At 45.2% G+C, this 12,201-nt stretch overlaps 1 protein-coding gene across 3 annotated transcripts in view; it reads left to right on the plus strand.

Moving 5' to 3' along the window:
- The first annotated feature begins 218 nt into the window (after positions 1–218).
- RNF138 (ring finger protein 138) overlaps positions 219–12,201 on the plus strand; it is a 44,574-nt gene continuing 32,591 nt past the window's right edge. Inside the window, exons 1-2 of one of the 3 annotated variants that reach the window (XM_089895061.1) lie at positions 219–444; positions 943–1,126. In XM_089895061.1, the coding sequence (XP_089751187.1) occupies positions 1,017–1,126 (110 nt within the window). In that variant the 5' untranslated portion in view covers positions 219–444; positions 943–1,016. Of the gene's footprint in view, positions 445–897; positions 1,127–12,201 lie in introns of those variants that run through there. The other 2 variants (XM_022586913.3, XM_022586914.2) reach the window with 2 other exon arrangements.

Raw genomic sequence — 12,201 nt, forward strand, 5'->3', positions numbered from 1 at the left:
TTTTGAGGAAAAATTCCTGAAAACCCCAATGTATCTGATAGGAGTGGCTCGAAAAGGGGAGCCCTGCTGTAGGGAAGCTGGGGGTACAGTGAACACCCACCCAGCTGTTGACGTGACAAGCTGCTGCATACGTCACAGGCCGTTTGCCATGGAGGCCGCCCTCCACCCCCTCATCGGCCCCGCGCTCGCCGCCTTATGTTCGGTGACCTGCGGGGCAGGCTGCAGGCAGCGCGATGCCACGAGACAGCAGTTGGAGGGGGCTGTGGGATCCACGTGCACCATGAGCCTCGGTCCCGGCCCTGTTCAAGGTCGGTGAGCCCAGCACACTGCGCCGGCCACTCCGCTCCCGGCCTCGGCGGCGAAGACGGCAGCGGCTGGACAAGAAGCCCGAGGACGGCTCCCGGCTTCTCTACCAACGCTAGCCCGTGAAGCTGGCTCACCTAAGTGAGCGTCTACGCAAGCGGAGTGTAGGGGCGGGGCGGGGAGCCGCGGAAAAGCGTAGGTTGCGGCCGAAAGCCGGCTGCGCGGGTGGGGGGCTCAAGGAGGGGGTGGGGAAAAGGAGCCGAAAGGCCGGGGAAAATGACGCCGGCGGCGCAGAAGAGGGCTGAGTCGCGTCTGCCTTGCGGAGCCAGGTAAGGGAGTGGCCTCGGGCGTGGTCGCTCTTTCGGCCGCTGCCTCCCGCCCAGCGCCGCCTCCCCATCGTGCCCCAGCAACAGCAGCAGCCCAGAGATTTACCCTCGCCCGGCGCGTACGGCCGTAACGTCTCGGCGTTCTGTCCCGCCCCGCCCCGCCCCGCCCCGCCCCGCCCGGCCCGGCCCGGCCCGGCCCGGCCCGGCCCGGCCCGGCCAGGCTCCGCCGGGCCCCGCCCCTCCAGGGCCCCGCCTCCTTCCTGGCGCGAGCCGCTTCCTGACGCGATTCCCCGCCCCCTCCTGGTTCACGCAGGGAGTCGGGCCCCGGGCAGACGCCGCCACCTGGGCCGCTGCCGCCGCCATAGCCTCGATCACCCATCTCCCGCCATGGCCGAGGAGCTCTCCGCGGCCACGTCCTACACCGAAGATGATTTCTACTGCCCCGTCTGTCAGGAGGTGCTCAAAACGCCCGTACGGACCGCGGCTTGTCAGCACGTGTGAGTAGACGCCCCCTCCCCCGCGCGGAGCCGGGTGGTCGTTTAGGCCCCTCACCCCGCCCCGGACCCTGGGCTGCGGCCTGACGGGAGCCGAGCCCGCCACGGCCTCCCCGGGCGCCGCTCGGCGCCGAAGGCCCGTTCGCGGCCGGTCGGAGGCCAGCCCGCCCTCCCCCCTAACTCCTGGCCCGCTCCCTGCGCCTGGCCCCTCAGCCGGAGCTCCCGGGCCCCGGAGCTGCCTCGTTGCCGCGCCCCCGGGGCAGTGCCCGGGGCAGTGCCAAGGCCTGTCCCAGTGGCGTCCTCGGGCCCCGAGGGCCCTGTCTTCTCCTGCAGGCCCGGGAGGAATTGCAGGGAACGTGGAGCCTTTTTGTTTCCTAGCAACCTGAGTGAAGGCTGGGGTGTCGAGTGTCAGAACCGGCCGGAGGTGCCCGCACGGCCCGCTCGCCCGGCTCCCCGACCCGCCCCGCTTTCAGGTCTCCCTTTTCCTTTCAGAACCTTGGCCCATCCTTTACAGATCGAGGAGCTCTCTCTTCTAACTTAACCTTTCAGACCCGCTTCACAGACCACCTTTGAAAGTGTTTCGATGCGTTCAAAATTCAGTGCAGGTTGGAATGACCTAGAATGGGTTTGCTTCCCTCATATGTTAGAACTGACAGGATTTCCGGGTATTGAAGTGATAGTTTCCATTTGTTTTACTCTTCTGCTTATTACTTGATTACTACAAGGGTGGAGATGAGAAAGATAGACCGCTGTTGTGAGGAATGAACTGAAATTAAGGCAGCAATCCTAGGGGTGATGGAGAACACAGAGGGATTCGGTGAGGTGGCCTGGTGCTGTTAGGAAGAACTTCGATAATTAATATAGACTCGTAGGGTGTCCGTAAGGGTTAGAAGGAGCCCTTCTGGTAAAGGTGTATAGCATTTCTGACACACCTAGCTGCTGATCAGAGTCCCTGCGGAGCTTTTTAAGTAAACATGCCAATTCCCAGGCTCCATTACAAACTTATAAAGAATTTCTGGCAGGTGAGGCTTGGAAATCTCTATTTGAAAAAGTACATCCAGGCTTGAGAGTTCTGTGTGCTTACAAATAGCTGAAAAGAGTCGAACAAGTTTCTAAATCGATTTCTCCTTCGACCTTTTTTTTGGGGGGGTGTTCTATAATTTTGTAAAGAATGGATTGTTGAATTTGGGGTTCTTTTTTTTTTTGCGGTACGCGGGCCTCTCACTGTCGTGGCCTCTCGCGTTGCTTTTTTTGCGGTACGCGGGCCTCTCACGGTTGTGGCCTCTCCCGTTGCAGAGCACAGGCTCCGGACGCGCAGGCTCAGCGGCCATGGCTCACGGGCCCAGCCGCTCTGCGGCATGTAGGATCTTCCGGGACCGGGGCACGAACCCGTGTCCCCTGCATCAGCAGGCGGACTCTCATCCACTGCGCCATCAGGGAAGCCCGGATTTGGGGCTCTTAATCACAAACTTCCTTACAGTTGTTTCTTGAGACCCACTCTTCTCACTCCGATCCCCAGTCTTCCCTGCACTGTTGTCTACCTTATTCCTAATGGTAGTGGTTGTGTGAGCCCAAGAGTATGTGACTTTTCACCGTAGCAGTTACGCCAGTTATATTTTTGCCGCTTACGGGAGATGGATGACAATCTTATTCCTTTATCATTTGGTGCAACAAATGCAGATTGTTAGAAAAATATCTTGAGATGTTTAGGGAGCAGTGTATACTTTTAGTCTTTAATCTGTTAGTGTTTATTATAACTTGATGCCTTTTCTGTGCTTGGGCTGGCCGTGGGTGGAAGAAAGGGAGGGAAGGGAGGGCACAGTGAGGCAGTAGGTCTTTTCTGGACAGAATCATTTCAATTACCTGTTGGGTGATTGACCTCATAGAACTCATTGTAATCTCTAGTCCCCCTCAAAATTCCATGCAGTTTGCTCTAGTTCACTTCCCTTGTGAGACATTTTATTAAATCAAACTGTAGTTTTGGCTTGACCTCAAGGCTGTGGAAAAGAGAGTGAAGATGATTATTGAGGGCTTTTCTTAAATCACCTCCCTGGGCTGGGATGTGAAAAGAAAATATGGAGTAGGTTTTGTTAAGAGAACTGGACACTTACTACTCACCCTCCTCCATCCCCTCCTTTACCAGCATTGTCCCCTCTCAAATGAACACACAGTTGCTCTAAGGTTCTGGCTAAACAGTTAATTAAGGTGGAGGGAGAAAAAGTTTTCTTTGGAAAGGGTGGTAATGGTGGAACAGGGTATTGATTGGGAGGAGTTTGGTGGGGAAATAGAATTCTGTTTTAAATAACCTAGTTTAGAATGTCATTTGCTTTTCCCTTTTCACAGAGGACAAACCTGTGCCTTTAAACAAATTTATATTTAGCTACAAAATTAATTTTTTGTTCATGAATAGTGAGAGATGAGGTGATAAGAGCTTTCAGCCCCTGTGCCATTTCAACTGCAGTGAAGGATTTGCCCATTCTAGTAAAAGGAGCAAGTTCATTATCACTAGAATAACTTTACCAAAATATAAATTCTCATTTAATCCTCATTCATTCCTTCAAACAGCAATTGTCAGATGCCTTCTGTGTGTCAGGTACAGGGAATACAAAGTGCTCTTTCTCTGGGACTTCCCTGGCTGTCCAGTGGTTAAGACTCCGCACTGGTCCGATCCCTGGTCGGGGAACTAAGGTCGCACATGTCATGAGGCCAAAACAAAACAAAGTGCTCTTTCTCTGGAGAATGGTAATAGTCTAATGGAGAAGACCTATACATGAATGTGATTGGTATGGAAGAAATTGAGGAGGAGAATTGATGTGAGCCTTGAGAGCAGGTATCTAAATTAGCCTATGAGTTTAGGAGAGATTTCCTGGATGAAGTTATACTTTAGGTCAGAATTGGTATTCAGGGATTGTTGGGGAATACCCTGATTAGGTTTACAGCATATGCAGAGGTGAGGAGGGGTTACAGATACAAACTGTATCCCGATTACAAAGTTTGGCCAAAAGATTGAGTGTGGTAGAGATAGAGCTTAGCGACATTGGCAGGAATTTACTGTGTAAGCCAATTTGAACTTCTTCCTGAAAGCCATAGAGACCTACTGAATAATTTTGGCAGGGGAGCAGCATGATCACATTTAAATTTTAGAATGCTTACTAATTACTAGCCTTGTCTAGCTTGGTACTGGTGAGACTAGTGAAGAGGTCATTCATTGCTGTCAGAGAGAAACAATTAGAACCTGAACCAAGGTAATGATAGAGGGAATGGAGAGAAGAGATTCCTGACATTTTAAGGAGATTGTGTAAGATTTGATGATTGTATGTCCAGTAGTTAAGTGTATGTACGTAGATCTGGAATACATGGAACTAAAGCTGTGAGTATGGATGTAGCCTCTGGAGGAGGAGTATAAATTGAAAGATAACAGAGATCTAGATAGAACAAAGTGCTGGAGAATATATATTTAAATGTAGAGTGGAGAAAAGAACAGCCTGAGAAGGAATGGACAAGGATAGGAAGAAAACCAAGATAGAGTGTGACAGGAAACCGAGAAGAATTTTAAGGAAAGGTAGTCAGCAGTGTCAGATGCCTTAGAGTGGTCAGATGTTTTGAAAAACATGTAAAGATGAATTAAGAATATGAAAGTTGAGCAGGTATGTTTCAGAAGGTACAGACTGGCATAGTGGTAAGGTATTTATCTCTTGTTTTTTTTCCCTTTGTAATCTTCAAAGACTCTTTGAACCAAACCTCCCTTCTCTATTTTGAATGGTTAAAGAAATAACTCTGTACAGTTAGAAGTAAGCTCTATCACAATGAAAATTACATATAATAGCAAGTTGATGCCTTGCCAGATTCTTAAAAATGGAAATCTAATCTGTTTGCTTCGGGGCCTATTTTATTTTTATTTTGTTTTTTGGCCACGCCAGGTAGTGTTCGGGATCTTAGTTCCCCAACCACGGATGGAACCTGTGCTCCCTGCATTGGGAGCCCAGGGTCTTATCCACTGGACCACCAGGGAAGTCCCAGGAAGCATCTTTTAAAATGAGCTAATATAAATCAGCCTCCACTTCTCATTAAGCACAGATTTGTATGATTCTTTATTGACCTGCTTTGGATTATCCAGTCCCTGAATTTTCACTTAATATTTCTTACAATTTGAACACCTTTATTGGTATCCTGTTTGGACAGTCATGCTCTAAATACATATTTTCAAAATATCTTCTTTCCTACGTACTTGTTATAAATCTGAAAGCCAGGCTTATATGGTTTCTTGCTGATATAATAATTGCTGCTCTAGGCCATCTTTTTTAAAAAATAAATTTATTTATTTATTTTTGGCTGTGTTGGGTCTTCGTTGCTGCGCGTGGGAGTTGTGGTGAGTGGGGGCTACGCTTCCTTGCGGTGCGCGGGCTTCTCATTGCGGTGGCTTTTCTTGTTGTGAAGCACAGACTCTAGGCATGTGGGCTTCAGTCGTTGTGGCACACAGGCTCAGTAGTTGTGGCTCGTGGGCTCTAGAGTGCAGGCTCAGTAGTTGTGGCTCACGGGCTTAGTTGCTCCGAGGCATGTGGGATCTTCCTGGACCAGGGCTCGAACCCATGTCCCCTGCATTGGCAGGCGGATTCTTAACCTCTGCGCCACTAGGGAAATCCCTCTTTTTACTTCTTATCACAGTTCATAATCATAATATTTTTGGGATCAGACGATTTGACTGATGCCATTCTCACCAGTTAGACTGGAAGCTCTTTTTAACAAGTTTTAAAAATATTTATCTATTTATTTTTGGCTGCATCGGGTCTTAGCTGCGGCACATGGGATCTTTCGTTGCAGCACACGGGCTCTACATTGCGACACGCGGGCTTCTCTCTAGTTGTGGCACGGGCTTAGTAGTTGCAGCGCACAGGCTTAGTTGCCCTGCGGCATGTGGGATCTTAGTTCCCCGATCAGGGAGATCGAACCCACATCCCCTGCATTGGAAGGCACACTCCTTCTAGACTGTAAGCTCTTAAAAGGCAGCAACACAGGTCTACTTGTACTTACCTGAGCCTACTGTATGTATTTGGTATTGAATAAATGTATGAATGGTGGGTTTGTGTTGGGAGACCACAGCTTACTAGCTGTATCACTTGGTCAAGTCATTTAACTCCTTTCAGCCTGTTTTCTTCTCCATAAAACAGGGGTAGAAACAACCTGTTTCACAGGGTTGTTGCAAGGGCCAAATGAGATAATGTTTGCGAATGATAATATGTGTGTTTTATAGTTTTCAAAACCCATAAAAATATAAAATTATGTTTAGTTTAATAACTATAGCATCTAACACAAGAAGCTAGATTATTATTGTAAACAGAAAGGAGCCTGTTTCAAGTTTTTTGGTCCAGATATTTAATATCGAAGGTATTATTGTGAATGGAGAATATTGTAATTCACAGCTTTAAAGGTACAAAAGGAAATAATATGATTGTCTCTCACAATCACTGTTACCTTATCTATTCTTCCAGAGAACAGCATACTGTATGCATTCTTTTGTACCTTGCTATTTTCATGTTACTGCATTGGAGGTCATTCTGTATCAGTACGTAAAGGGCCTTCTTACTCTTTTTTTTTTTGGTGGGGGGGGAGATTGTAGAGTTTTCATTCATTCAGTAAGCCAACACTGAGTGTCCATTATGTGCCAACAATACTAATGTAGATTCTAGGGTTCAACAAGCCAGACAAAAATTCCTGACCCCATGGAACATATTTAGTGTTCTAGTGTTCCATTGTTTGATTTTTTTTTTTTTTTTTTTTTTTTTGCGGTACGCAGGCCTCTCACTGTTGTGGCCTCTCCCGTTGCGGAGCACAGGCTCCGGACGCGCAGGCTCAGCGGCCATGGCTCACGGGCCCAGCCGCTCCACGGCATGTGGGATCCTCCCGGACCCGGGGCACGAACCTTTGTCCCCTGCATCGGCAGGCGGACTCTCAACCACTGTGCCACCAGGGAAGCCCCATGTTTGATTATTTTTTAAATTATTAAATTATTTATTTATTTATCCAGTCTCTTATCTGTGGACACTTAGGTTGTTTTCAATCTTTTGCTGTTACAAATAATGGCACATTGATTAAACTTGTATGAATACCATTTCACATATGAGAGTTTTTCCTGTAAGATAAATTTTCTCAAGTGGAATTGCTGGGTCAGAGGGTAAATACAAGGGAATTTGTCAGCTGTGTCACACAAGGATGATTATAGCTCTGTTGAAGTGTTTTGTACATGGAAAGTGCTTATGGTTTTGATTTGAGGACTGTGGATTATATCTTGGGTTAAGTAAAATTTTGGATTAGATTAAGGTAAATTAGCATTCATTGCTTTAACAAATATTAATGAATTCCTACTAGGTGCCCAGCTCTGTGTTATACCTACAGTGGTATACGGTTAGATATGATCCCTGCCTTCAGAACTGGCATTGGTGAGACACATTTTAATTGAAATAAACACTCAGATACATGTGCAGTTACAAACTCATAGGTTTAGAGAGTATAAGAAGGGGACCAGATCTAGGTGGGTTGGTGGGTGGATGGGTACGTAATAAAGACCTTTCTTGAGGAAGTGAAATTGTTGCTGAGATTTGTGATGTGTAGGTGTTAATTTGTGGAGGGCTGTGTTTGTGTATAGAGTATTTTGGGGTGAGGGAACATTCTGGGCAAAGACCCTGAGGTAGAAGGAACGTGCAGGGCCTTCTTTTCAATGAAGTAGCATCTTGCCTTCAGTCTCATATAGGTTTATTTATTTTGAAAGTCTTAGTTTCCTTGTTTGTAAAATAAAGGAACTTTTAAAACATTTATTTATTCTTAAGAATTCAAGATTATGTAAAGTTTCTGGAACCCTGCCTAAGTGCTCAATAAATAGTTACTGCTGTTTGTATAGGTGTCATGTTGCTTTCCACAAAATTGGGCTAATTTACGCAGTGCCATTAAAACTATTAAAGTATATCTGTATTCCATCATCTTTGCCAGCATTTTTTTTTTAATTTCTCAAGCTTTTTATTTTCTAGTCTTTCTCATTCCCTTAATATAGTTACGTCTCCTCTAACAGCATAGATGGCTATCTTTTAAAACAGGAGAAAAAAGAGGCAAAGAGCCAACTCATGTTAACCAACCTTACCCTTAGCTGAGTTAAAAAATGCACAAACCAAACACAGGTCAAAGGAAGCCAGTCTCTTCCCCATGACAGCTCAGAATAAGCCAAATAAACCCCAAGGAAAGGGCTACGTGGGAAAGCCTTCCCATCATCACAGGGACAGGACAGAAAGTGCATGTGACACAATTTCAGGAGAGCTGAGAAATCTCTGGATCTTGCCTGAAAAGGAAAGCAGCTAACAAGATGGTTTTGGAGAGGAGGTGGAAAACAGTGCAATGGGACACAGAAAGGGCCTTGGGTTTGTAGCCTAGAAACCCCTCTGCAGGGATCTCTGCTGGTCTCCTTTGCACCCCAGATGGGCAGCCTCCTGGGAGCGTCCACCCATCTGGTCACAGCCCACGTCCACCAGTTACTGCAGCATTTGTTGGTTTACTTCTGCGGCGGCTGAAGGGCCCAATTCATTAGCAAAGGGCAGCAAGGAGTATCTGATTTCTCTCAGGGCTTTCTGGTAAGGCCCGAACTTCGTGTCTGTCCTCGTCTGCTGCTGCTGCTGCTGCTGCTGCCTGGCCCCCCAGGGCCTTGGCGTCCAGCGGGGCGTCACTGCTCGGCCCTGCTGGCGGCCCCGGGGCGGGGGTCTTGGGCGGCTGCTTCAAGCCCCTCACAGATCTCCTGCAGCCGCTGTGGGCTGTTCCCAGAGTAGGTCGTGGCGGGAAAAGTCTTCGGCCGCATGGTTAGTCCAGTTTCCTTTGACCATAAATACAATCTTGTTAAAGTGTTTTATTAGCTAAAAAGAAAAAAAACCTGTCAATAGTATCAGTTCGTTGTAAACACACTTTCACAACAATTCCGTTTTTTTTTAGAAAGAGCTTTTTTTAAAAAAAATTTATTTTATTTTATTTATTTTGGCTGCGTTGGGTCTTCGTTGCTGGGCACGGGCTCGCTGCTGTGCACGGGCTTTCTCTAGTTGCGGCGAGAGGGGGCTACTCTTCATTGCGGTGGCAACAATTTCGTTTTGAAAATGTTCTTTCCTTCCATTTTTGTAGTTCCTGCAGAGAACTGAACATTTTCCAGAGACTTCATTTTGAAGATCATCTCTACCTCTCGCCTTCTACGCTGCCGTCCGCGGCCGCTTGGCCCTCGGCTCTGGGGCCTCGCGGGGGACGCCGGGGTGGCCGGCGGGCGGGGACCCGGGGCACTGGGCGGATGGGCGGGCGGCCCCATCTTCCGGTGCTTGCGCCGTGGCCCAGCGCGCAGCCCGAGCAGGATATTCGCTACGTTGAGCATTTTTTTTTTAAGCAATATTTTGTTAGTTTAATGCAGTTCATAATGGTGTCTAGAAGTCGTTTTAAAATTTGTTTCTTTAGTTGCTAGCAACATATGGCTATGTGCATTTTTCCATATTAAATTTTTATATACTAATTTATAATTTTACTGTTCAGAGTGTGTAGGTACATTTGTGATCATTTCTGTGACTATGATTTAATAATAATCTATTGTAATTTATTACTTATTTTACATTATTTTCCTGTCAGTTGCTTTGTTTTTGGTATATTATTACATTTTCTTATACATTCAGATTTGAGATACTTGATTCTCTTTATCTAAAGTTATAATGCTATTCCATTTTTTCTGTTTCTTGAATCTTTTAAAAAAATTGTCCATTTTTGGACTTACCTGGAATCTACTAAGATATATGATGTGTGCTTTTGAATCTTTATTAATTTGCCTGTCTTATTTAGTTGACATCAGTATTTCTTAGAGGGCATTCCTTTTCCATTCTTTTAAAAATCTTTTTAGTATATTTGAATTCTTAAAATAATGTGATTCTTTGGGATTCTTCACTTTCATTAATTACTTTTACTATTTTTAGCACAGTATAATATGACTTGTTAAAATGTTTTTGGATATAGTAGTATATATACACAAACTTGCCACAAGTACCTGCATGCACACAATGCTGTAAGTCCCATCAGGGTAGGGATTTTCATCACTTTTGTCCCCTGATATGTCCCTAGTTCTGTTATGTAGTAAGTATTTAATACGTATTTATTAAGTGAATATGCATTATAATATACGGATAAGTTAAACTGTTTATTTTGAGACCACTGTAGATTCACATGTAGTTGTAAAATAATACAGAAATTGTGTACCCTGGCCCAATTTCTCCTAATGGTAATGTTTTGTAAATAAAACCAGGATATCTTCCTTCTTAATAGAGTAAAGATAAAGTTTCCATCACCACAAAGATCCTTCACATAGCTCATTTATAGCCACACCCACTTTCCTCTTGATCCCACCCTGTGCCTCCTTAACCCTTGGCAAGCACTAATGTTCACATGTTCTCTATTTCGTTTTTTTTTAAATTTTAATTTTATTTACTTTTTATTTTTTATTTTTGGTTGCGTTGGGTCTTTGCTGCAACACATAGGATCTTCGTTGCGGCATGCAGGATCGCTCATTGAGGCGTGTGGGTTTTCTCTCTCTACTTGTGGGGTGTGGGCTTTGTAGTTTGCGGCATGAGGGCTCTCTGGTTGAGGTGCGTGGGCTCAGTAGTTGTGTTGCATGGGCTTAGTTGCCCCACAACAAGTGGGATCTTAGTTCCCTGACCAGGGATCAAACCTGTGTCCCCTGCATTGGAAGGCGGATTTGTTACCACTGGACCGCCGAGGAAGTCCCATGTTATCTATTTCCATAATTTTGACATTTCAAGAATCTTAAATACTGCACAATTCTGTAAATAACAGTAAAAAACCCACTGAAATGTACACTTTAAATGGGTGAATGGGGTATGGTATGTGACTTAAATCTCAATAGAGCTGTTAGCAAAAAAAGAATGTTAAGTAATGTTATATAAATGGCATCAAACAATATGTAACTTTTTGGAATTTCTTTTTTCACTCAGCATAATTCTCTGGAAATTCAGGTTGTTGTATGTTTTCATTAGTTCCTTTTATTGGTGAATATGCATCCATACGTGGTATGGATGTACCACATTTTGGTTAAACATTCATTCACTGAAGGAAATCTGGAATAGCCAGTTTTTGACTATTACAAATAGAGCTGCTATAAATATTCATGTACAGGTTTTTGTGTGAACGTAAGCCTTCATTCCTCTATGATAAATGCCCAAGAATGCAATGAATGCAATTATTGGGTCATATGGTGGTTGCATGTTTTGTCTTTTAAGAAAATGCCAAGCTATTTTCCACAGTATCTATACCATTTTATATTCCCACCAGCAGTGTATGAGTGATCCGGTTTCTTTGCATCCTCGCCAGTGTTTCATGTTGTCATTGTTTTATTTTTTATTATTTTTTTAATAAATTTATTTATTTATTTTTGGCTGCGTTGGGTTTTCATTGCTGTGCGTGGGCTTTCTCTAGTTGCGGCGAGTGGGGGCTACTGTTCGTTGGGGCGCATGGGGTTCTCATTGCGGTGGCTTCTCTTGTTGCGGAGCATGGGCTCTAGGCGCATGGGCTTCAGTAATTGTGACGTGTGGGCTCAGTAGTTGTGGCCCACGGGCTCTAGAGCACAGGCTCAGTAGCTGTGGCACTAGTTGCTCCACAGCACGTGGGATCTTCTCAGACCAGTGCTCGAACCCATGTCCCCTGCATTGGCAGGCAGATTCTTAACCACTGTGCCACCAGGGAAGTCCCTGTCATTGTTTTAAATTTTAAGCCATTTCAATCTGTGTAGTGATACCTCATGATTTTAATTTGTATTTTACTAATGGCTAATGATGTTGAACATCTTTTCATGTGCATGTTTACTACCTGTATATCTTAGGTTAAAATCATGTCTCTTCAGTGTCTTTTGCCTATGTTTTAATTGGATCATTTGCTTTCTAACTTTTGAGCTTTGAGACTTCTTTATGTATTCTAGATACTACTCCTTTGTTAGGTATATGATTTACAAATATTTTTTTCGGGTCTTTGTTTTGTTTTGTTTTGATTTTTTGCGGTATGCGGGC

Source organism: Delphinapterus leucas, chromosome 14 (genome assembly GCF_059928025.1).
Source record: "Delphinapterus leucas isolate spDelLeu-1000000601 "Yukka" chromosome 14, BTC_Dleu_Yukka2, whole genome shotgun sequence".
Classification (NCBI taxonomy): Eukaryota; Metazoa; Chordata; class Mammalia; order Artiodactyla; family Monodontidae; genus Delphinapterus; species Delphinapterus leucas.